At 41.3% G+C, this 23,924-nt stretch overlaps 3 protein-coding genes across 4 annotated transcripts; 1 reads left to right on the top strand and 2 right to left on the bottom strand.

Moving 5' to 3' along the window:
* Positions 1 to 2,775: 2,775 nt before the first annotated feature.
* Positions 2,776 to 12,551, top strand: LOC306977135 (GRAM domain-containing protein 2B). Its single transcript, XM_079575317.1, has 13 exons — positions 2,776 to 2,991; positions 8,314 to 8,490; positions 8,760 to 8,823; positions 8,933 to 9,005; positions 9,081 to 9,184; positions 9,257 to 9,355; positions 9,441 to 9,512; positions 9,591 to 9,659; positions 9,748 to 9,841; positions 9,917 to 10,019; positions 10,119 to 10,220; positions 10,316 to 10,423; positions 10,878 to 12,551. Exons 1-13 carry the CDS (start codon positions 2,897 to 2,899, stop codon positions 10,894 to 10,896), a joined length of 1,179 nt encoding a protein of 392 aa, XP_079431443.1. The 5' UTR covers positions 2,776 to 2,896; the 3' UTR covers positions 10,897 to 12,551.
* Positions 12,552 to 12,776: 225 nt separating this feature from the next.
* On the bottom strand, positions 12,777 to 13,853 carry lim2.2 (lens intrinsic membrane protein 2.2; the record flags this gene model as incomplete). The annotated part of the gene is made up of 4 exons (XM_079574805.1): positions 12,777 to 12,847; positions 12,929 to 13,063; positions 13,473 to 13,613; positions 13,676 to 13,853. The coding sequence occupies 4 exons, from the start codon at positions 13,851 to 13,853 to the stop codon at positions 12,777 to 12,779; spliced, it is 525 nt and encodes a 174-aa protein (XP_079430931.1).
* Positions 13,854 to 15,450: 1,597 nt separating this feature from the next.
* On the bottom strand, positions 15,451 to 22,510 carry LOC306976684 (WD repeat-containing protein 47-like). 2 transcript variants are annotated; one of them, XM_079574717.1, is made up of 15 exons: positions 22,312 to 22,510; positions 22,149 to 22,232; positions 21,993 to 22,077; positions 21,481 to 21,789; positions 20,698 to 21,137; positions 20,004 to 20,100; positions 19,143 to 19,315; positions 18,605 to 18,865; positions 18,466 to 18,529; positions 18,215 to 18,372; positions 17,773 to 17,942; positions 17,511 to 17,681; positions 17,281 to 17,412; positions 16,934 to 17,152; positions 15,451 to 16,712 (listed from the first exon to the last, which is right to left on the bottom strand). In XM_079574717.1, the coding sequence occupies exons 1-15, from the start codon at positions 22,467 to 22,469 to the stop codon at positions 16,537 to 16,539; spliced, it is 2,697 nt and encodes an 898-aa protein (XP_079430843.1). In that variant the 5' UTR covers positions 22,470 to 22,510; the 3' UTR covers positions 15,451 to 16,536. The 2 variants fall into 2 exon arrangements, with proteins under 2 accessions (XP_079430843.1, XP_079430844.1); XM_079574718.1 differs by having other exon boundaries at positions 17,773 to 17,939.
* Positions 22,511 to 23,924: the final 1,414 nt, after the last annotated feature.

Below are 23,924 nucleotides of genomic sequence, written 5' to 3'. Positions count from 1 at the left end.
GGGTGAAGGGGGCCTTGTGGGACTGTTCTTGCGGCTGAGACGGTGATGTCTGTCCCCTCTGCTCGACCAGCTAACCATCCAGAGCTCTACCACATGAATTAGTGATGAGAGCAGCCTGGTAACAATAGCTGGAGGAGGCCGTCCTGCCCCTGTCAGGTAAGAAACCCAATACTGCTTTCGTCGAGGTTGTATGCTACACCTGAGACAATATAAACACAAGTTGTGATCACGACACACCTAATCCATTTTATCTGTCTATAGGTGAGGCATTTTGGACATGACTACAAAGACGTTATAAAACACACACGTGAGGATTTTGAACAAATGCTTATGGACATGTGGTATGGGTAAGGTGGTATGCTGTAAGGTGCCCCCTCCCCCTATGAGCCAGGCTGTAGGTGGGGTGATCTTGGTGAGGCACGACCTCTTCTGACCTGGTAGACAGTGCACATGCTGTGTAGGAAGGTGAAAAGAGGATTTACGCCGGCTGATTGGCGTCATCGTTTTCTGCTAAAAGAAAACTCAATGAAATTGGGATGCAAAATTCAATTGTTACGTGTATAGGCCTAAATCATCACTGAAGCATGTGAGATTGCCACGTTTTCTGTGCTTTTCCTGAACAAATCAATATTTCCAGTTTTGGTCTACTATTTAGTTTTGATAGCCTGAAGACTTTCATCTGCCTCATGTGATAGGCAGCTCATGCAGCTATTTGGATAGTATTAAGCCATGGCACAGAACAGCAATTAGCATGTGGAAACTCCCAACCTAAACCAAGAATTCCAACTGGAATTTTCTGACGCAACATAATTTTTAAAATTTCCAAGAAAAGGTCCAACAGTTAAGATACAATATTTAATATGTAAAAATAAAAGGATGTTTTTAGGGCACAAAATATTTGAAGTCGTATTGATTAGTGAGATTGCATTAGTGCTACTCTTTGAAATCTTCCTCCTAAGTGTGGCTGCAGCTGTCTGTTAGTCAGTTATTTGAGGCCAAGGTTTTAATAGGCTCTTCAAGGTTAGACTGTTTATTGCAGCCAATTGTCAAACGTCTATCTAGAGAGGAGAGATAATGAACTGACAGCCAAGCAAAGGTTATCCTCCAGCCCATTCACAAGAAATATCAAGAAGTATTTTCTTTTCCCCTACATCATACATTTGCGCTATTGTGGTGGATTAACTGCCATCCCTGTCTTTATGAGGTTAGGTGTGAAAACTGACACATAAAGGACAAACTCACAACATCAACACCTACAAGGCATGCAGCCAGCCTTATCTGTGGCTATGTTTTAAGTGGGATTCCTGTTTGCAAAAACACTAGAACTAGTTCAACACTGTACAAAATCAGCTAAGAATAAACTAAGATCAAAGGCCTTTGGTTTGTCATCACAGCCAATTCATTGCAAGTTACAGTACTATTCAGTGATTGTTATCCACACAATCCTCCTCTCTCAAAATGACTATATACAGTAGGCAACTTGCTTGCCCATGGTCCATATATTCACCCCCCCCTAAATGACTTCACACAAACGTAATTTCCTTCATGCAGTGGGCACTGGGTCTTGGTAAAGAACAGGGAAGACTGAAGGCTAGACTGCGTGGCACAGCTTGTGCGCGGGTGTATGCTGTGTCATGTGCCTGCACAGTGCACCTTCTGTTCCCGGTGACGCTGAACCTCCTGACAAAAAACAAAAAGAACAAAACCACTTGCATGTCCTTATGTGTCATAAATTAGTGGTCCTCAAACTGTGGTATTTTATCACCGGAGGTGGTACTTTGGCTTCTCCTGGTGGTACTCAAGATGTCAGTTTAGACTTAATATTAATTATTAAAATAAACTTCCATAATGCAATTATGGATTGTGGGCATTTTTAAGTCTGATTTACCCATTTTACTCATGATCAACAACAGGTTTCAGTCCATTATAGCTCAGTTTCAGACCAGTTTAGTGTTGGTCTAACCCTGGTTGTACTTGGGAAGCCAATATTTTTAGGAGGTGGTACGCTACTTGATGAGAAAGGTTTTAGAACCACTGGCATAAACTATATACATAATTGCAACCTGATAGGATCTTTAATTGTTTTCATATAAGGTACAGATATAGCCCACAGCACATAGACAGACCTGAGCGAGGTTCTGAATTATTCTGTACAAATAGCAGCATAGACAGTATCAAGCTTCGCCATCATCTAATCAGAGTAAACATTATTTTGGCTGATGACATACACCTTTCTCTTTACAGCTATGCAGTAGCTATTGTTGATACTGTATCTTTCAATGAGGAGGGAGGGATGCTGCCATGATGCATAGGGGCCTCTAATATTTGGGGATTTGATTTGACCCCCCAGCTCACCCTCCAACCACTCTGGTCTGTTTTTTTTTTTTTTTTTTGCAAATATAATCAGTCCAACAGAAGGTTATCATTAGGAAGGATAATCCACTATAAAGGACTCACGCATTTCTGGCAAATTTCTTTCTTTGTCTGTTTATTTGTAGCCTACATTAATATTCCTACAGGCTCGTTTGTTGTTCCACATGTTCGTCAGTCCTCACACGTGTATAATTCGCATGTAAATCTCTAGGAAGTGTCCCCTACCATGATAAGATAACACACAGGCCTGTCTGAGCGTGGTACGACCCAAATGCCGTATATGGTAGTGGGCGGTACTCTGACCCAGCCTCCAGCCACTGATTGGAGGAAGGCCCTGACATGACCGCTTTTTCACCACCCGGTCGTTGCGCTGATTGGCTGCTGGCCTTGGTCCGATTGAGTCTCATTATCTTAATCAGCGGTAGATGAAGTGACTGAGAAAACAAAACGGAGGCGAACCGAGATCGGCTAGCTAGGCGTGGAGCGGGGTTGTAACACAAAACAACCACCACTGGGAGAGGGAATGATGCTTGAAAATAAGCGTGATAGACTGAAAACCTTTCTCAGGAAGATCGATGAAAAGGCCATCGTCAGGATTAAGCATTTCATGAAAGAGGGGTGAGTGAAAAGGGATGTGGCTAGCTAACCTGACTGCTGTACCGTTATGTGACAGATCATGGATATCACGTAAGATCGTAAAGTATCATTTGCTTAAACTTAAACAAAACGGTTATATGTATTCAATCGAGGCGTTATAGTACGAGTATTATCATTTTCTTCCAGTGTTTGAACCAAAGCTAGCATGCTAGCTGTGTGGTTAGCACAGCAGCTGTTACAATATGTACTTCTCGCTATTCAAAAGAAAAGTCAGCAATACAGAGTTAAAGTGGCATACTTGAACTGTTGTAGCTAAATTAGGTTTATCTTTGAAGCTGCATTCAACATCCAGCTTACTGTGTTTTGTAAACCTGACCTCACCATCTTACTCATCAGCTGTGTCTGACCTAAGCACCTGCTGCAGATAACGCCAGATTAGAGCTGGATCTGTCTGTAAACTTTCTATGAAATCCTTAGCAGTTAACATCTAGACACAAGCACAAACTAGAGGACGTGGCGACTACACTAGGCTCATTATGTCTAAAGTCAACATCTCAGGGAAGCAGGATCTTCTTAAAAATATTGTTTATTGTTATTCTGTGCTTTTTAAAAGTAGAACTATCATGTATGGTAAGTATGTAACCAACACATTAATGTTTTTGTTTTTTTTATTTTTTTTTATTCTTTTATTACTACCAGGCAGTCATCATTTAAGACTATTGGCACACAGGGACTTGCAAACAAGTGATTTCCTAGAAAGTCCTATTTATAGGGTCCATGAGTCAACCACAGGTGGTACAGTGTTGCGTAAAGGCCCCCAAAGGCCCCCATGTAACTATAATATCAGGGTGCTCTGGGCCAACCTTGGGTGCTGCCTTTCACTTTCCCGTAGATGGCCATTTGATATAGACTAGCCATCTGCTTTGCTGTGTGCTTTACAGAATGGCATGTGCTGTGACTCTTCCCACAACAACTGAGAGCAGTGTCCTGGCGGAGGTCCAGACTTGTTTGTTTCATTGAATTATTTTGACATTCTATGTTGCCAGTAAACTTAGAAAAAACAGCCAAACGGGAACAGACAAAAATCCCCAAAGTTAATGCAACAGTAGAGCCAATGTTGTGCAGTTGCTTCCTTGTTGCACTGTAAATGAGCGTTGAAACTTTAAAGCAAATCCTGAAATAGACTGGGTGTGGCCGTCATTCAGGGAACTGCTCCTGGAAGATGCTCTACAAGTAACAAGCTTCTGCAGTGAGCACTACATCCTAATTATCAGCCAGGAAAAGTTCAAGCTTGGACGAACAAACCACAATGCTGCTCTGCTTCTAGTAAATTGAAGGGTTGCTTTAAACCAGGTGGTCGAAGTGGAGTTCATGTGCTGCCTTGGTTAGGTTAATGTTCAGGCCTTTCCTAATCTGTTTAAAGGATGTTCGAAACCACACTTCAGTGATCACAATATGTAGAGTAATTCCAGCCTAATTTCTTTGAATTTTCTAATTTCTTAAGTGCATATTGTATTTTTTATTTTGTTTTATATTTTGCTAGAAAGGTCAAATGATTTGTGGGTATTTTAAATGGCAGATTTGTTTTCTTCTAGACCAGGGGTTCCCAAACTTTTTTGGCTTAGACCCCAAAAATTGATGCACAAACAACTCGGGGACCCCCATTACATCAAGTTATTCCCTCTGAGGCTAATTTAGGGCAGATTTTTTTTTTTTTTTTTTTTTAAACAAGTTGATATTGAAACTAGGGATGCATAGATACCAGTATCGGGTATCGGGCCGATACCACAGGCTTGTACTCATACTCAAACTAAAAAGTCCTCAGAAAATCCAAATTAAAGACATACAGCATGTTTATATTGAGGAAAATGAGCTGCAGCAGAACAATGAAAACGCTGTAGCTACTCGCTAAGTTGCTACAAAACACATGTGAAAATCTACAGGAGATGAAGTAAAGACGAAAAGAGACCATTTAAGTAACATCTCAATACTATTTTTTAAATAAAAATATATAAATGAATAAAGCACAGTAATTGGGGAGCTTTTGGACATGGGCTTTTCTGTCTATGATGGACAGTGCAATAAAAATTAGATTGAATGAAAATAAAAATAGATAAATAAATGGCATCAGCACAATTCTAATATAACTGCTCTTAAATGTGTCGCCTACTTTACTTAAGGAAATGTAAATGAAATCATCTGGAACCCCAGCTTTGGAAACCACTGTTCTAGACGGACATTGTGACATTTTGTAGCATCCCATTGCTTTGTCGCCTACTTTAGCCCAAGTCAGGTGAGCTTTTTCCACTGCCCGCTCACATGCCGATCAGTCCAGTGAATGAGCTCAAAGGCGCCTCTGTCTCGGAATGCAGCTGTAGAGGAAGTGCCCTGGTCATGTGATTTGTATGTCCAGTAAACTTACCAAACACTGGCTCATTTAGTTTTTTACATTTTAAGCATCTTTAATTTTCTCTTGAGACTCATTTTCAGCACATTCTTCCAGCTACAGCTAAACAATCTGAATCTCCACTAGATGTCACTGCCATGCCAAACTACAACACGTCACATGATTGTGGAGCATAGGAGTTCAAAACCAACGCTACATTGCATTGAGCGAGGTTTGCCTCAAGGCATTTGGCCAATGACGTAGGCTGACATATTAGTGATGGCACTCCTAATACTACGCTCCACTACAAATGATGAATACGATCAAAGTGCAGAGGCCTGATATTTTTAGTTCTGCTCTATCTCGTTTCTTCACGAGCTGCTGTGACGAGGAATTTCTCCACTGTGAGATCTTGTCTTGTGTAAAAAAAAAAAAGCTGTCCTTGCCCAATTATTGAGATCTGCCGTGGATTGTTCATGATCTGATTATAAACATGTAACCCACTAATTTTGCCACTGATTTCTTTTTTTTTTCCCCACTTGACTTCTGAATCCACACGTCTCCACATTCTTGTTTAATGGCCCTGGGTCCGTTGTTCACAAAGGCTGCGTGCCGTCTGTTGTCATGTACACTGCAGCACCAGTGTTAATGGCCGCCTCCTTTTGTCATGGAGAGGAGGCTTTTCGCATGTTTTGTGGAGTCCCAGGAACACTCTGGCAGTGGCCCCATCACCCTCCTCCACTTTCACCCCCTACCCCCAACTGTTGTGGCCCTTTTTTCCCATGGCAACCATTGACTGGGCATTGTTAAGAGACCTCTGGGAGAGCTTGTAGGGCTTTTAGTCTTTCCTCCACCACCCCAGGGCTCACTCCTGGCTCCGGTTTATGCTGCGTTGTTGTAAAGTGGACCTTTATCTCTGCTACATTTGGCTATCAACGTTTAGGGTCTAAGGGCAAGAAGGCAATCCGCGAGACTCTCGGATCACTTTGGTTTTGGCGAGCATGGAGAAACGCAGAGTCGGGCAAGGTCGGAGTGTTTCTGCTAGTTTATTGTGTTCAAGGGCTAATGAAAGGTAAGACCAATGAATTATGTTATCTTGAGGTCCAGACTTCTTTTAAGATTTTGAATCAATTTGAAATGGAGAGCTTAATTTAAAAAAAACAAATTCTCAAACAAGATAAACAATGATCCAGCCAATATTATTATTATTATTTTTTTTAATCTGTTGAAATGTTATGTACAGCAAGTAGAAGCACGCCGTCTTGTGCAACAAAGTGACCATAGATGTGTGTGGAGTTATTGCATTGATCTTGATCTTGTGATAGTGATATAACACACACGCACCGTTTAAGAGAGTTGCGTAAGTCAAGTGTTGTACATTTAGAACTTAAGGCTTGTCTTTGAAGTTTTTACTGTTGTACTAAAGCACAGGCTTTATGTAAAGGGACAACTTAGGAACTGATTGGTGAATTTGTTTGCCCTGGCGCCAAATGGGATTGTTTGAACAAGGAAGTGGGTCACAGGTTAAAGTCGTAGACCAGTAATTAAACTGTAAGCACCAAACGGACAAGGTGGCAGGATAGCGTGGAGATTTAATTTATTTCCTCAGTAAAACAAATTTGTCTGTAAAACCATTTATTCAAACATGTTTTCCATTAAGAGTGAAAGAATGGGACTTTTTTATTACTGCATTATGGGAACATACATGTTGCTCACAGCAGAAGTGACAGTTTGTGGTTTCCTTGCTTATTGGAACTGGTTTCAACATGCCGCTCAAGGATTAATGTTTGTTTTTGAGTAGAAGTTACTTCTTTTAAAACTCTATAGTTCAAGCAAATTGAACTGGCGGTTACATTTTGTGAGTCCAACCTTTGCCCTTGTTTGCAAAGCTGGTCCAGAGAGAGAGCTGTGATTCAAGTATTTTTATATTCTTTTTTATTTTGGCCCTATTGGTTAAATCGTACCAAATGAACAAACAAACCCTTTTGTGTTTTGGTTGGAATTAACTACTGTGGTTGTACGTCATCTTTCAAAGTAGTCCTTTAGTACCTTGTCAATCTTAGTCCTGTTAAATCTTCAGACTTGCTTTGCCGGCCTCAACAGAGTCTGGATTCAACTGGGAGCTATGCGGGATAGCAGTAAGTTCTCCAGTCGGATAAGTGTTTGTATTGTCAGCCATGCCTGTTTGCCTCTGGGGGAGTGGCTGAGTTTGACGTCACGGACTACGGAGTGTCACACCATTTTCGCTATTGGCTTCCTTATTACAAGTGCGTCCAGACAGCAAGGCTTTTTTTCCCTTTGGCAGGATACTTATCATAAGTTCTCTTCCTGGGACGGAGTAAAGGAGTCATTCTTACAATCTGAAGACTTTTAGGCAGTTGATCTTGCCATGATTTTCGCGTAGGAGGGCTTTTGAAAATCGTTGTTGCTAAATAGAAATGCCTACTGTCACTAGGTATATAAGCTTCCGTTCATCCAAGCGTTTCAAATTTTCGAGGTAAGATAAAATAAGTAACTTTGACTTCTATTTTTGTTGTTTTGTAATGAATTTGGCTTTTGTCAAGGACAGGGCATGGTCTTAAAACTGCTGTTCTAATAAATCCTTCTTTATTTGACTGGTATATTGAGGGTTGTTAACTCCAAACTCCCTGCGCGAACTAGATCTGTAAATGTGCTCTGTGTTGAGCCAATAAAGCAGACAACAGATGTGCTTGTACTGACACAGCTTCAGCATTGACGGAGTCAAGTCAATAAAATTTGTGTTTTGGAAAGTCCAACAACTCCGAGAGAACAGGCAGTAAGGTTTTCGTAATGTTATATTGACCAACATAAGCAAGTCTGTGGTTATTGTTTTGAATTGGTTGTGTGAATTATGTTACATGTGTGTATTTTCATTATACCTACCTAACTGTTTTTGTAAAGCACCCACTCTAAACATTATTCTTCTTTCTATCCAGCAGCTACCCCGTGGAGGGCGGTGGCGGTGGATTGCCGACCAAATTGAAGAAAAGTAGGAGCACTCTGAGTAGTGGCAGCATCAAGAAGGTGGAAGCGAAGAAAGCCTTAAGTCTGGAGGCTGCTCAGCTGGAGATTCAGCAGCAACACAAAACCCTTAGTCGACAGGTTGCTGTCAGGTGAGCAAACTCAAGATTGGACCAACAAAATTGAAAAATGAGCACGTTTTCCACATACACACATTAGTGAGTCACTGATTTTTTTCCACTCCTTATCCTGAGATCTACCCTGACTTGGCTCTTAAGGCGTGACATGCACATGACTTTATACATGTAGTATCTTTCTCACATGATCCCAGTGGCTATGGTAGATTTGTGGTAGAGCTTTAGTCACAACAGCCTCTTTCAGCTTCTTGAGGGAAATTTATTTAACACGTTTGTTTTGGCAGATCACAAACATTTGATGAGACTTGCAAAGGATTTGAAAGGACCGAAGGCACCGGCTCCCAAAGTGTAAGTTTTGTTTTTTAACAGAAAAAGAGCAACATTACTTTATACTTTTGCACCTATTTGTCCTTTTTCACATAGTTGTGTAAATAAAATAATCCTTTTCCATTTTCAGAGTTTCATAAAACACAACAAGACATTCCACAAGCTGTTTCCTGATCTTCCCGAGAGTGAAGACTTGATACATGGTACGTAAAGCCTATAACAAAAACACATCTGTACGAAGTAAAGTCTAAAATAACGAACCTCTCTCCTGCTCGCAGCATACCTCTGTGCGCTGCAGAAGGAAGTGCCCTTTCATGGACGCCTCTACATTACTGACAGAAATGTGTGTTTTTATTCCTCTGTTCTGCTTAAGGACACAAAGGTAAGAACACGTTACCTCTTTATTTAAACGTGTTGACAGTAATACACTGCTAATCACTGGCGGTATTTGCAGGTTGTCATTCCAGTTTCTTCCATTCACATTGTGAAAAAGCAAAATACAGCCCTGCTAGTCCCCAATGCAGTGTCCATTCGCACCACAGAAGGAGACAAAGTAGGTTTCCTGTCTCAAGTCACAAAAATCTTCTCAATGCTTACTGATTACTTGTATGTAGTTAATCCTTATTTGTTCTTTTTAGTTTCTTTTTGTGTCTCTACGCAATAGAGAAGCATGTTATCAGCTTCTACGTTCAGTCTGTCCTCAGGTCGAGGTAAGTGCTCCCTGTTACAAGGTTGTTGTTGTTTTAAAAAAAAAAATCAAAACTAAAAATGTTTGTTTGTTTTTAAAGGATGGCAGCACAAATAGCAGCCCTATCTTTTCATCAGCCGAAAACAGCTTTGACAAGAGCAGACTCGTGGTAAAGCTTTTTTTTTATTAGTATGTGAAATGTATAGCATTGTCCTTATGCATGATTTGTGATGGTCTACTTTGGCCTCTCCAAACAGAATTCAAGCCAGTCAAGTTTGGAAGATAGCTTTGACCTCTTTGATGGCTCTGATGTCCAGACCCCAGCTCAGCCTCTCTACAGACTCCATGGAGGTGGGTGACTCTTCACACTGACAAAAAAATCTGAATGTCAATGCTTTGTGCTAATTTCCTAACTACCCATTTCAGAGACTGTGCCTAATGGTAATGGCTCCTCTTTAAGAAGTTTCCAGCCAACTGATGGCTCCTCCTCCTCCTCATCATCATCAGAGGACCTCTCTGTGTCAGGCAAGTCTCAAACATCCACATCTTACTACTCTGAAAAGCGTTTGTGTGTGTTTAGAGTTTAGGTTTTCCAACAGAAATGTGAATGATATGTGTTTGCATTCACAGGTGGCTCCTGGGTTTGGGGTGTGACTGAAAAGGCAAGATCCCTGTTTGTTCAGAGGGAGGCTGGCACTATCAACACTTTACTTTTCATTTACTTGATTTTGTAAGTATTCACCTTCTTCAGGATAAATTGTTTTTTTATATAGATTTTAAAGAAGTTGCCTACAGACTGTAATATGAACATTTTCTTCCATGCAGGGTTGTTTTGCTGCTACTGTCCTCAGGCTATATAGGTTTACGTATTGTTGCCTTGGAGGAACAGCTATCATCTCTAGGTGCCCTACCTGAGTTTATGCAACAGAGTGGGTAAGTTTCTAAGTGCTATTGTTTACGGCAGTGCTTCTCAAACATATCTTGCCAAGTCCAACCTCATAAGCTTCAAATATGCCAAATCAGGACTAAACGATCCTAATTTGCATGCATTACTTGAGTATAAATCATCTCTAACATTCAGTAAAGTAGGAATGTCAATAATTCCAGTTGACCAAGAGTACCACCTGAAGTCCAAGTATCACCAGTAGTACATGTACCACAGTTTGAGAACCACTGGTTCTTATTTGTAGACTGTGCATGTCCATGTTATGAGCATTAAAATGTGATTGTTGCATATTAATATTACCCTTTTCAAATCAATGGCATTGGCTTGCTTGTCATATTAATAGAGGCTCGTACTGTACTATTTAAAGGATGTAATGGGTGTGCCTTACCTGGCAGGTCACTTATGTAATGTGTCTCTAAAACTTGCCTTTTCTTTTTGTAGATATCATCAGAGGACATAACCCTTGCTAACTAGGGAGAGCGTGGCTAGATGAATATTTGGGCCTCTTCCGGCAGACTCTGAAGAGAAATTGACTCACAAACTGGATTAAAGGAAGACTGGCCAACATGTGCAATTGAAGATTGCTAAGCAATTTGAAGGGCTACACTTCTCGTGCAGCACGCAAAGGGCATGCAACAACTTGTTATATAGAGCCACGCCAACATGGATAAACACACTGCTTGGTTACAGTGTGTTGTTAAAACCAAAGCCAAATGGCTCTGAACTCAAAATGAACACCAGATGAAAAGTGACACACTTTTCATATCTTCACTATTGTTGTTTTCTTGAGCCTGCAATCGAAACAGGGCTATACCTCTCAGCATAGACTACTTTTGCACAGGTATTAGGTGCTTATGTATGCATCACCAAAGACATGGTCCATCTTCTGCATGAGTGCGCTCCACACAATGATGACATTGGTGAATGGACTAGCTCTTCTAACGGTTGACATTATACTATAATTGAGTCAGATCTGGCTTATTTATTTTCTGAATGGTAGTTTCTCTCTTCAATCAGCAGACGCTTTCAGCATTGATTTTCACATCTTTAAGCAGAATATTCCCTCCACCAGGTCTGCGTGGATTAATACCTCACATAATGCAGTTATTGAAGATTAAGTTTTGTTGTGGCACTGTTTTGGATGAGACCTCTTGGTGTTTATGGCCTATAACGACCAAGTTGCAGTTGTAGGACATTCACATTATTCGCAGTAGCACCAGTCAAGTATTAGTACTTGTGTGCATGTGTCCACAGGATTCATTCTCTTCCTTGGGAAGACGAGCAAAACCACTTTAAAGGTCTAACTTTTCAACAGCTATTACAGGTGGTCCTAAAATAAATTTCAATATGCAAGAATTTCTTATTATATGCATGACATGTCATATCTATGTGTGCGGTTTTTAATGAAGCTGTGTGTTTGCGGGAGGTTGTGATGGAAAAGAAAGTGGAAGGAATGGCTTAAAAGAGCATTGCACTTCAAATATGCGATTGTGCTGTGAATCTGAATCTGAAATTGTGTTTAGGTTGAGACGAATTGGCAGAGTTGACATTCTGTGGTTTGTGATGGTGCTAAGACCTTTTAAACTAGATTTCACTCAGGGGTGGTGGCCACTGTCTGCCATGTTGAATAATTTGCACCTTTTTACATTTCAAAATCGTAGGTATATGGATCCTCACTCTGAGAGCACACTTTTAACAATGTCCCTGGCTTACGAATTGAGCCTTTATTCCATTTCTGCAAATGTATCCATTCATCAATGTGTAAATCTAACAGGTACATTTTCATTGTCAGATTTGATGTCCATGCTTGTTCAAAAAAATAATGTATACATTTCTGACATTTTTGATCTGGGATTCATAAAGACTTGTCAACTTGCCTGTAATTTCCATTCCCCCATCAGGGGGCGCACACACCCTCTGTCCTCAAGAGTCATGCAGACTTTTGTGAATAGAATGTGGGTGGTTTTGCACTATTTCAAAGTGTTGTACATAATTTTGTATTGATTGTTATGTCCTTAATTCTACTATGGTCCTATATTTATTTTTCCGTCTTTGTAATCCAAAGTAGTCTCTGTGAGATGACTTTGTTATTGTTGAAAATAAATTGAATGTTGCGCAATATTTTTTTTGTTTTTCTTTGATGACACTTTGAGTACTCAGTTGCACACAATACACACTTTATTAAACATATTTTTTAAATACCATTTTAACCATTTGTTCAAATGTAAAGGACACACAGATGTTTCAGCCGACAATCACTACCTTATATTAACCAATTTGGTAAATTATGGTTTTATGGTAAATTGTGGTTTCCCTCAAACCACAATCTTGTCAGTCTTCTCAGCTGTCAATGGTATTTGAAGGAGCAGGATTCAAAGTTGTCCTCCGATAAGCACAAAGTTGAAATACTCCTGTAGGGCAAAAACATTTTTTTTTTTTATTATGCTAAGTGCATTCGGCATCAGAATTCAATCTGAGAACAAGTTAACTACCAGCTGCAAATGCCAAAATAATGGCAACCCAGCCAATAATGTAGGACCATGAAAACCGCCAATCCAAGAAGCGTTTGCCAAAGAAGGTTACTGTGACCCCGGTGTAGATTGCCAGAGCTAGCAGAGCTAGAAATGCTGTAAAACAAAATGGCATAAGTAAGAAGCACAGTATGAAGTGCCATATGGCTATTGCAGGCCTATAACTTAGTACACATTTTTCAATCCAACTGAATCAGATGGTTAGAAAGAAATAGGTAAAAGGACAGTCTGCCCCAGGGCAGCTGTGGCTACAATATTAGCTTACACCGCTGAGTATGGAGCAAATGAGTAATGATGACAGTGTAGCATAAACTTGTGACACAGGCTTGTAAAGTGCAATACAAGTGTAAGCTGTCTTTTCCCCCAATTAAAACCATATTTTTTGGCCCCCAAGGAATTACTTGGAGACCCCTGGCCTACACATTTCAAATTGCATTAGCCTATATGTAAATTGCAGATAGTTTTTATTGTTGCTTTTAGGTGCACGTCTCCTTTCAGGACATACCTGAAAGTATTAGAGCAATACCACCAGTGCGGACCCTCCTGCTCTTCGTCCCACTAGTGAAAGCACTCAGACCAAGCACCACCCCAGCAAAACAGCTGAGCACTGACAGCAACATAAAGGCCCTGGTGGCATCCCAAAAGGCTGAAACAAACTAATTGTTAAGTCAAGTCACTTTTTGACTTGTTCTCAAAAGCTGTACTCACCCACAGTGATGGTGTGCCTATGACACTTGTGGTTGATGCAGAATCTCCAGAGCCCCTGATTGGCTGAACTGCCGGAGTATCGGTACTGCATCCAGAAGTCAGTCGCTGTGGTGACAATCAGAAGCACCAACGCAGCCACACCACACAGACTTCCTCCTCCTGCTAATGTGTACAGCATCATGCAGAGGCCCCTTAACACCCAGCAACTAAACAGGGTGAGAAGTATCCCATTAGTTATGTTTTAGATAAATTATGGTAATGATGATTACTGCTTTTGTTTTACAGACTTTCTTACAGACAGAAGATCTTTTATCTCAAAAGTAGATCACTTTATGAAAATTATAACATACAATCTCTTTTATTGTAATTGTTTTTGCCACTACGTATACTAAACAATTTCAAACATTTTTGAGTTGCAAATGTGATTATTTTTGCACTTTGTGTTGTGGAAACCACTCAAACAATGAGAGTGCAGATGAGGCAGTCCTGTACCTTTGTCAGGCACTAAATCCCCTCTATACATTGCCGGCCAACTATCTCCCTGGTCTGAACTGAATTGTCAGCAAAGCTTGGACTCTTTCTACAGATGAACCCTGCAGTCTCCAAAAGCAAATTACGTGAAAAGTACACTAACAACTAACAACAATACCATCAGTCCAAGTAGTTAAATAATTCTTATTCACACACAGTTGGTTAGAAGTGACATCATTACTTGCTCGGCTCAGCAGATCAACAAACATCAAACATGCACACAACATCTAGGATAAGTTAGGTACCTCGATGTTGGAGGGCGTCTGTCCAGGATGCCAGTCCCTCTCTGGGTGTGAATGCTTTTAAAGCCCTGCAACTCTGAATGCCATTGTGTGCATCACAAAAGAGCAAATGATTGAGGGCAGGGTGTATGTAATGCAAACCATCACTCACATCATCATAGCCTCACTTTTATTCAGAACACTTTTAATAATTATGTTAAAATGAGTGTGCTACTAACTAAAGCCACAGACTCAAAACAGACATGCCACTTATACAGTACCATGTTCCTAATGTCCAGGTATTAACAAACAACATGCTGTTTTTGCAGTGAGTTGTCAAAATGAAGCGTTTGGAAGACAGAGAAGAGGTATCAAAAAACACACTTGGCAAGTCACTAGCAACGTGTGGCAATAAGCAGGTGATGTACTGCTCCCAGCAAAGTCAGGTCTAAGGAGAAATGAGCAGGTTCACAGCAAAGATTTTGTTGACAAGTGAAAAGCCCAACAAATACTGTAAGCTTCCATTCCATTCCTTCAGTATATCCAGAAAAAAACATTTAAAATGTTATATTAAAGTTACACATTCAACATAATGTTTAATAACATGATACACTAGTAGTCAGTCAATAATACAATCTAGAAATACCAATGGCTAATGTGGAATTTGTTTGTGCTTTTGGTATACTCTCCCTGGTATTTCAAGTGAAAGTGGTAGTGGGAGACAAGGGAGGGAATATATCGATTTAAAACAATTTAACAACATTAACCTAATACTCAAAAACAAGAGCATTCCCATGGAGGATACTCCTTTGCAAGGGATTTAAACTGACGAAAGGTGTCAAGATTATCCAAATGCAAAATCTTCTGTGCCTCGTTCCGACATTTGGTGCAAAGTAGCAAAAAGCCCATTCTGTCTTAACACGGTGTGACTCCAGAGTTAAAATGTCCTGAGACCTCAACTGATAATAACAAATAACCAGGAGCTTTGTAAATAAACAGCAGACGCTGCTGCTCCCTCCTGGCTTCTAGAGATTGCCATCCGACTTTTGCATATCCTGTTTATGCATGAGTCCCATGTATGTTCATTAACATGCACTGTCCCGAGCAAATAAACCAATAAATTAAAAAAAAACATAATTTTGTTAATGAACACAGATGTAGTGTCTCATGCATGTAAACACACCACACCGGATTGTAGCTATGGGCTAATTTACATCCGTTGTCCTGCACTCGCAAACACAGTCATCCTGACCTATTGTACATGTTTTTAGTGGTAGGTGAAACTGGACCACTGGAGGAAACCTATGCAGGCACAGGGAGAGCATGCAAACTCCTCTCAGAAAGGCCCAGTTTGGCCTGTGAATCAAACCCAGAACCTTCTAGCTATGAAGCACAAATGCTAACCACTGTGCCACTGTGCTTCTAGAATTCATTTGACTTGCAGATTTTTAAAAGCATACCATGCAGGAGCCAAAGACTTTTCTGTCTTCACATTACACATCACACTCTGACATTTCCGGCAGCCCAGCGGGGACATGAATAAGCATGAGATTGTCAAGTAATTAATATTTAATGCCATTTATTTCTATATGTTATTGACGAGTTTTTGATATTTCTGTTGAGGTAAAAACAATAGTGCATGAGTGATACAAAAATAAATACATATCTTGTGATAAAGTGCATAAACAAATGGATTATGAAAAGGCACGTGACGTTTCATGATAGCAAATGATTTAAGCTTTAACAAGGCCTCAACCTTTTCAACCGCTAAAAACTGTACGAGTTTGTACAATGTGTATTAATGATTCTTGTGCATTTTATTTATGTCCACTGCTGCTAGATTTTGAGACTGTGGCTACATACACATAGTACGAGAGAATTTAAAGAAATATCAGCTTAGGTGCTTTTGGAAAATGTACAAATAGAATTTCAACATGCTACAATTAATGCTTTTTGGTAATGCATGGAAAAGCATAGTCATTTGGTAATTACCTTAATACCATGGTCACAACATGGAACTGTTTACTTGTGCTATGCATATTTAAACAGTAAGATCTTAACTTGCTGGCACGCATACACCAAAGTCAACAAAAACACACCTACAGCTGACTAATTGTGCATCGGTGCCAAAGTTGAAGTTGAGGGAGATTGTGGAGCCCAGAGCACCGCTGTTCGGTCAGCGGATGAGGAAAGAAAGGTCCTGTCGTGAGGGTGCCATCGACACTGGATCACCTTGTCTTGGTGCTCTCCTGCCACTGTCTGAGGGAGGGGCTTGGTTAGGTCACCTAAGGGAATAGGAATAGAAATAGAAATATAAGTATGAGCAAAAGCACAGACAAAAAAGTTTACAAACACTTACATAGTCCACAGTGAAACCAGTGCAATAGTGAACACACGGTTTACATTTATGAATTGCCAGCTAATCTAACCTAATCCGGGGGTTTCCAAAGTGAGTGTCGAGAGATGATTTCAAGACAATACTTTGTAGTTCTTGAGTTGAATATACCTTGAAGGTCACTGATGATGATTTTGTTGTCATATGAGCCTGTCAGAAGGTGATGAGCTCCGGGTGAGAAGCGCACAGAGCGGACATCACTGCTGTGGGGGCGATAGGTCTGAACCATGCGTCCCCCTTTAATGTCATAGAGCATACAGGTGCTGTCCTCCTGCCCAGTGGCTAACAGACGCCCACTTGGGTCTACTGCCACAGAAGCCACTGCACTTCCTGGAACAGAGGATTCAAATCTACACTGAATTAACATTTTACGTCTAAAAAGCAAGAGGCAAGAAAAAAAAACAAGAAAAAGCAGGTTTCCGAGCTGTAATGGAATGAGAAAAGTCCATTAGATTTACCTGTCCCATGCAGAGTTGTGCCAATTACCCGGACACAGCTAGGCACCCGTAGATCCCAGAAACGAACAGTCTTGTCTTGGGAACCAGAGGCAATCATCCAGCCTCCCCATGTGAATAGTGTCAGAATATGACCTAGAAATGCAGTAGAAAAAAACAGCAACACAGCAATTACTCTTCCTCCTAATCCTTCTGTGTTCATAGCCCAAATATCTATGAACTTGTCTTTGCACCTGTATGTCCACTCAGGGCGTGCAGACCCTGCCCCCTCTGGCAGTCGGTGGTGTAGATGTTGCAGTCTCCAGCTCCTGCACTGATCAGGATAGATCCCCCACTTTCTGGGCCCTCCATAAAGGCGAGGTCTCTGATAGTGCCATCATGCATGCTGAATTCCAAGTCTGGACCTTGATATGGGTAAAAAACACATTACAAGCACTGTGTCAGAGGACAATGATAAGACAATGATAAGAGTCTGGAAAAAGTGAAATGAAGAACCTGTGGCATTGCAGCTATCTGGATTAAAAGGCAGAACTTTGACGTATTTGTCGTTCGAACCAGTGGCCAGAAGCTGTCCGCAGTGACTCCAGGCCACGCAGTAGATGGAGCCCTTGTGGTGTTTGTTCCTTCTGAAGCGCACAACTGCTTGCTTGATCGCACTGGAACTGCTAAACATGCAGGAGGAAAAGACATTGCCAGTGGGTTCAGGAAGTGTTCAAACACCCAATAAGTCCTGTCATAGTATTTTGATATCTAACACAAAAAAGTTGAAACGTTCCTTTTTTTTGTTTTCCTACAAAATGTGCACTTTTAAACATAGGTTACAAATGTAAAAAAACAACACAACCATAATTGAAGGCACTGGAATGGGTCTGCAAATGTCTATTCTTAATTTATTGTAGTATTTATCACATCATAGGTTCACAGTATTTGCTGATACCTTGGGGAGAGCGTGTCAGGATAAGCACAGACACGCAGTGTCTTTGAGTTGGAGCCGACAGCGTACAGTGACCCTGAAGGATGGAAGGCCACAGCACGCAGTGCCTGTGTGTCCTCGAGCTGGGTTAGTCTGATAAACTGGGCTTTGGACCTCAATTGCTGTGTACAAAAGTGACGTACAGAAGATAAGTGTATTCAAAATGTCAAGTTCACTAACTGAGGTAACAAAACAAAACAAAAAATGCACATTACCTCTGGGGCTGTGGGGCGAGTTGCTGAGGTGCCACATTGATCCTGGATCCTCACCTTTTCAGCACTGTTATGGTCAACTCTTAGTTAGAGATTAAAAGATTGAAGTCAAATCAAACATGTGTAAAGTCAAATGACATACCTGTGACTGACAGGAACAGGCGACTCGCTGAGGGAGGGCATGGTGTGCTCTCCTGTTCTCACGGGGGTGCTGCTGCTTACCCCACCAGGCTTCTCTCTTTGCGGCCCAGTGTCAGGCGTGTGATGGTTGGTAATAACTGTCCCTGGGCTCGATATGTTGCCGTTCGCTTCAAGCCCATTCCACTGGTGAGCCAGCTGACCCATCACCTCATCTCCTTTGTGGTCAATGCCCACATTCATCTCCTCCAACTTCTGAATAGATCTACACACAAAAGCAATGTTGTAATAAGCCAACTTATTATTTTATGATCCTATGACAGGTACAGGTAGTTCACCCTTCATTTATGTACACACAAAACACTATTATTGAGAAGGGGTGCAAAGTGAATGAAAGAGTGATTTAATACATTGTGTAATGAATGTAATATCAAATGAATCTCCCAGAGAAGGGCAGCACCACCTCATGTTATCAATTGGTGGTGAAAATATGTTAAAAATGTAGTTATTAGTTATTATGTAGTCTTTAACCTTCATCTTACCTGTTGAGAAAGGTCTCTGTGAGGTTGTTTTGGGTGCCATTTGGAGGTTTGACCCCTCCCTCCAGCAGCATCTGTTGATAGAGCTGCCTCTGCTGCTGTTTCTGCTCCAGATGTTGCTGGACTCGCAAACGTTGGCGATAGTACTCTTGTATCTGTTCAGTGGAGCCACGGCGCTGCAGAGAAATAGGAATTAAGGAAATTATAGTGCTTTTTAAAAATAAATACATCCAACACAGCCTTGTAACCTCATTTGGCAGCAGTCACCGACGGCACACACAAGCCAACTCCCAAGGTCTCGTTCCCCATCATGCAGTCCATAAAAAACTTCTCAAGGACCTCATCGTATTCAGTAAGGCTATTATATATGGCTGCTCATCTCAGCCCATACACAAAACAATCTAGTCTCAAAACTTTGTTCCTTTAGATGGCAGTGACAACGCATAAAGGTGAGCGATGATGAGAGCAGCCGGCCATCATAGCTGTGACAAAGTACACATCAAACGAGATTACCACCCTGCTACGTCCATGACCTCTTCTCCCTTTATAGGGGCTGGGGCCGCGAGGCACAGATGCCATTTAGGACAGGTTTGGAAAATTGGAGACGATTTATGAAGGGGCAGAGGTTCAGGGGGAATCAGTGCCATTTCTCTTAAATCTGTGACGCTAGAACTCCGACAGCGAAGGCAGAATGGAAATTTTGCGCTGTCTTTGACCAGACAGACTACCTACATTGTAGAGTTAAGCAAAACAATGAGACTCATTGATCCTAGCTAAACAAAAGAGTATGACTGCTAACCCTTTGTAAGTTATGAGGACTGATTTACAGCTCATCTAAAAGAGGAAATAGCTGCTTTTTATTACCTCATTTAATTCTGTGCTGCTTGGCGGCCCACCATCTTTGCCAGGGGTCAGAGGAGTGCGCACTGGGTTGGGACCATCAAGGCCTTGTGGAAGTTTCCTGCAAGGAGAAGAAAGTTGTGAACCAGCTCAAATGTCACTTTGGATTGAATATAATGTTATGTAGAAAATGCTTTATCAAGACCAAAAATATGTTAAATTTGTTAGAACATTATTTAAATTGCTGTAAATTATATTCTGTGATGTAATTCCAATATGCATTATGTGTTGTTATATTTTGGGGGGAAATCACTTGAATCCAGCAGATGGCGCCAGATGCCGCAAAACTCACAACCATCAAATTTACAATCAGTTTATTCTGGAAATATGAAGAGCGCTAAATACTGGGCTTAAAATCTGCTAGTACCTCACAACAAAATGGGATTTTTTATTATAATACCTTCTGTAGCAGAACAGACAGTGTTGTTACTCTAGTAACAACACTGAACAAACGGTCATGTGTGTCATGTGTTCTAAAAAGCACCAGTTGTATATATTTTAACTACACCAGTGCAATGAGATTAGAAGTGCAGAAACGTAGCTTGTAATATTTCAGAGCAGCACAAATGTGCTCTAAATAGATACACAGACTCTACTCTTTTCAGTGTCATGTGAATAATATTTAGTACATTTTCACCCCACCTGCTGTGACACTTACCGTTCAGGTGAATCATCCTGCTGATGGAAGTGGTTTTCGACTAAACTTCGGCTTAAGGCTGCTTTTACATTAGCCTCCATGCCTCTCTTGTCTTGTGCTGCCAGCCCATGGGACAGGCCATCCAGAGCGGGGTTGAGGGATCTGGACATGTAGGTGTCTGCTGAATGTGGTCTGTGGAGGAAGGGTGACGTTGGGCAGGGGGACAGCCGGTTGATCAAGGGTGTGAGCAGGTCAGCATGGCCCGCCTTACATGGTTTCACAAGCCTGTCCACCTGGATGTTTAGCATCTTTTGTTCAAATGCACACGTGAAAACACTAGAGGACAAGTTCTGAAGCCAGGACAGCAGAGACAGATCCAATTCATCACAGCCATTTCCACACAGTAAGTCCACTCCCAGCAGAACCTCTCCCTCCGTTATCTCTTCACCTGTCGCTTTGCTCTATAAACAAACAAAACCATTAGAGATGTATTTCATGCATGTTACTAATATGTGTCGTATTAGTAACACATTAGTGTGACCATTTCTCGTGGTACAATTGAGTATCTGCAATGCAATGTTTTGGAAACTGGGAGAATGCTGAAGAACCTCATCAGAATGCATAGTTCTGCACTTCTGGAGGCTGTATCTAAATACTGTAGTTATTATTCAAATATGTTCTCCAAACACAAAGGGTTATTAACAGTATATGCATGTGCGCATAGAAAAGAAAAGAAAAGAAAAGAAAGGAAAAAGGATCTCTTCATAAAGTATTGATAAAGACTATCAAACTCAGTTGGATTACCTGACAAAACTCCCCGCAGCACTCATAGAGGATGCCCTTGATGAGCAGCTGGAAGAGCCTGTTCCCGCTGGCCCTAAAGCCCGCCTCGCTCAGCTTCCTGTCTGCAGGGATGAACTCGGCCACCATGCCACAGGCCTCCTCAAAGCAGTGGACCCGTGCTGTGCTGGGGTTCCAGTCTTTGAACTCTGCGTGTTGTGTGAGGCGCGGGAGGGTCAGCAGCAGACACAGTTTGCTGTAGTCCTCTTTGGAGGGACAGTACTCCTCCAAACTGTTAAGGCATTTCACTGCTTCCTGTACGGTGAGCTCCAGCTGTAAAAGAAAAGGATGTCTGTCACAAACTGTAGAAAGTATTGGAGAAGCATGCAATATTATAGGAGACCACCAAACTGGTTTTGGTTGGTGGCAACATAGATATTTATAGAATTACAAATTAATTTCATGGCTAGATGTAACATTTCTTATATATGATGAACTAATACTAGCTAATATACCTTATATAGATTCATACTTACATTCAGAGGATTCTCTGCAGCCGATATGGCATTATTGACATATAATGCTTCTAGAAACTTTTGTTTGTTAATTATATAGCGAAATCTGCAAACACAAGGACATGAAATAATGCCCAGCAAGTAAGCTAATAAATGCTGATGGAATTTTCAATGTACCGTTTCTTATTAAATTTCTCCATTCCCTCTAGAGGCTGAATAAACTGCATCACTTCATCCCATTGGCCGTCTAAAATGAGTTGTCTGATGAGGCACAAACATATAAGTTTATTAGTCAAAATGCTGCAAGCAGGCGACATTTCGCCTCCATGAAGTATCATACCTGAGGAAAAGCATATCGTCAGAGTAGAGGCCATTGATGACGCCGCTCTCCTTCTCCAGGGCCAGCATGCTGATGTGGAGCTTCCTGGAGTTTAGAAAGTCCAGGATGAGCTTGATCACCTCAGCCTCTTTAATGTTGATAATCTCCTCCGCCGTCATGATTCTAGGTGTTCAACTGCAGCCTCACAACTGACTGGAACACAAAAAGAGGATCAAAAGCTCCATTTAGTCTTTCAACTAGGCAATATGAAATTGATTATATACATATATTCAATGCATGGCACCTGCACCAAACTTAATTTCTGTGTCTTTAATTACTGATAAATGCTAACTGTTGTAATACATGTGCGCAACTATTACAAAAACCTAAAGAGAAGGTTGTTTGTATAGCTCTGAGAGATGCAGAGGCAGGATAGTTTTGTGGGCAGGGAGAATAGGATCCCTGGCACTATTGAAGTAAGCCAGTGTTAAGAGTGACGATGTGTCTGATGTGCCACTGATTTAAAAAAAAAAAACAACAACAACTGACCAATGCTTTTTCACAGCTTTATGTGGTCAGCAGCATCACCTTGTAAGAAATTGTTTACTGACTTCTATTAAGTTCTTTTCATCAATCAGTGATGACTGTAGTGTTGAAGATACACACTGTGCCTTTCATTATAAATTATGCATCCTGTCTTTGTCTAGGCAGGACAAAAAAAATGAGGCTGGGAGGCGCACTCTATACGGAATCAGCCAGTGTCGCCGCCCTAGTCGTCCTCCCTCTTCATCACTGCGCTTGCGGTGCTGAAGATCCAGCCTGGTCTGCGGCCCAATAAAGCACACTCTCAGCACAATTTTGCGTGACACGTTGCGCACGGTGTTTACTTTCCAGCAGGTTACGAAACACGCCAATTACGCACACACATCTGATGGAGTGACAGTCACGGAGAGGCCACAGCACTATTACCTGGTCATTTTTACTGTCTCCTGTAAATGCAGAATAGATGACGTTTCCCCCTGTGCTGTGGCGCCCCGCAGCTCACAGCTAACACGCGCCACCACCACCAGCAGCAGTAGTGCAATACATGCCAACCTCTTACCTGTCCGTCTGCAGCAGCCGCGTTTACGGTGACGCCAAGCCAGTAGAAGTTACGCTCACGCATTCGGCACAATGTTAAAAAGAGATGCATTTACCAGGCACAATCCAAACAGACGCTAAACATCAGAAGTGATACAGAAGTGATTTTTGCCCTTGTACACAGCTGTGGTTGCCATGCGGACGCAGCCTCAAACCACCAATCATAAACTGCGGCGGTGTCTTCAGGTTCCGCCTACTAAACCTGCTCGTCGGTGAGTGCCAGAGCTTTGGAAAGCCTCAAAATGAGGCTAGATGGATATCATAGGCCTAATACGTTTTGCACTGCAGTATCGTAAATCATATGACCGCTTTGGCAAACATTACATTAGAGTATTATGCTTTGGCAACACCATTAACCCTCTCCATAGTTTGGGGCGACAAATGGCGTATTATTATAATTACGTTTTAAAATAAAGAATCTGAAATACACAATCAAAATACTGTGCCTTGAACTATTTCATTTTAATTATAAAGTTCAAAATGTTAAGACAATT

This window comes from Gobius niger (assembly GCF_951799975.1).
Source record: "Gobius niger genome assembly, chromosome: 17".
Classification (NCBI taxonomy): Eukaryota; Metazoa; Chordata; class Actinopteri; order Gobiiformes; family Gobiidae; genus Gobius; species Gobius niger.
Note: the sequence above shows the minus strand (reverse complement) of the source record. Positions and strands in the feature narration are given on the sequence as shown.

Excerpts from the sequence above, each read along its gene's own strand:
- LOC306976684 (XM_079574717.1), bottom strand. The coding sequence starts at position 22,469 with ATGACGGCGGAGGAGATTATCAACATTAAAGAGGCTGAGGTGATCAAG. Across the intron at positions 17,943-18,214 it reads CCTGACACGCTCTCCCCAAG|CAGTTCCAGTGCGATCAAGC; the intron begins GTATCAGCAAAT and ends CTGCATGTTTAG. Across the intron at positions 17,153-17,280 it reads CACAACTCTGCATGGGACAG|GAAGTGCAGTGGCTTCTGTG; the intron begins GTAAATCTAATG and ends CCTCTGTTCCAG.
- LOC306977135 (XM_079575317.1), top strand. The coding sequence starts at position 2,897 with ATGATGCTTGAAAATAAGCGTGATAGACTGAAAACCTTTCTCAGGAAG. Across the intron at positions 9,006-9,080 it reads GAGTGAAGACTTGATACATG|CATACCTCTGTGCGCTGCAG; the intron begins GTACGTAAAGCC and ends TCCTGCTCGCAG. Across the intron at positions 9,513-9,590 it reads CAGTCTGTCCTCAGGTCGAG|GATGGCAGCACAAATAGCAG; the intron begins GTAAGTGCTCCC and ends TTGTTTTTAAAG.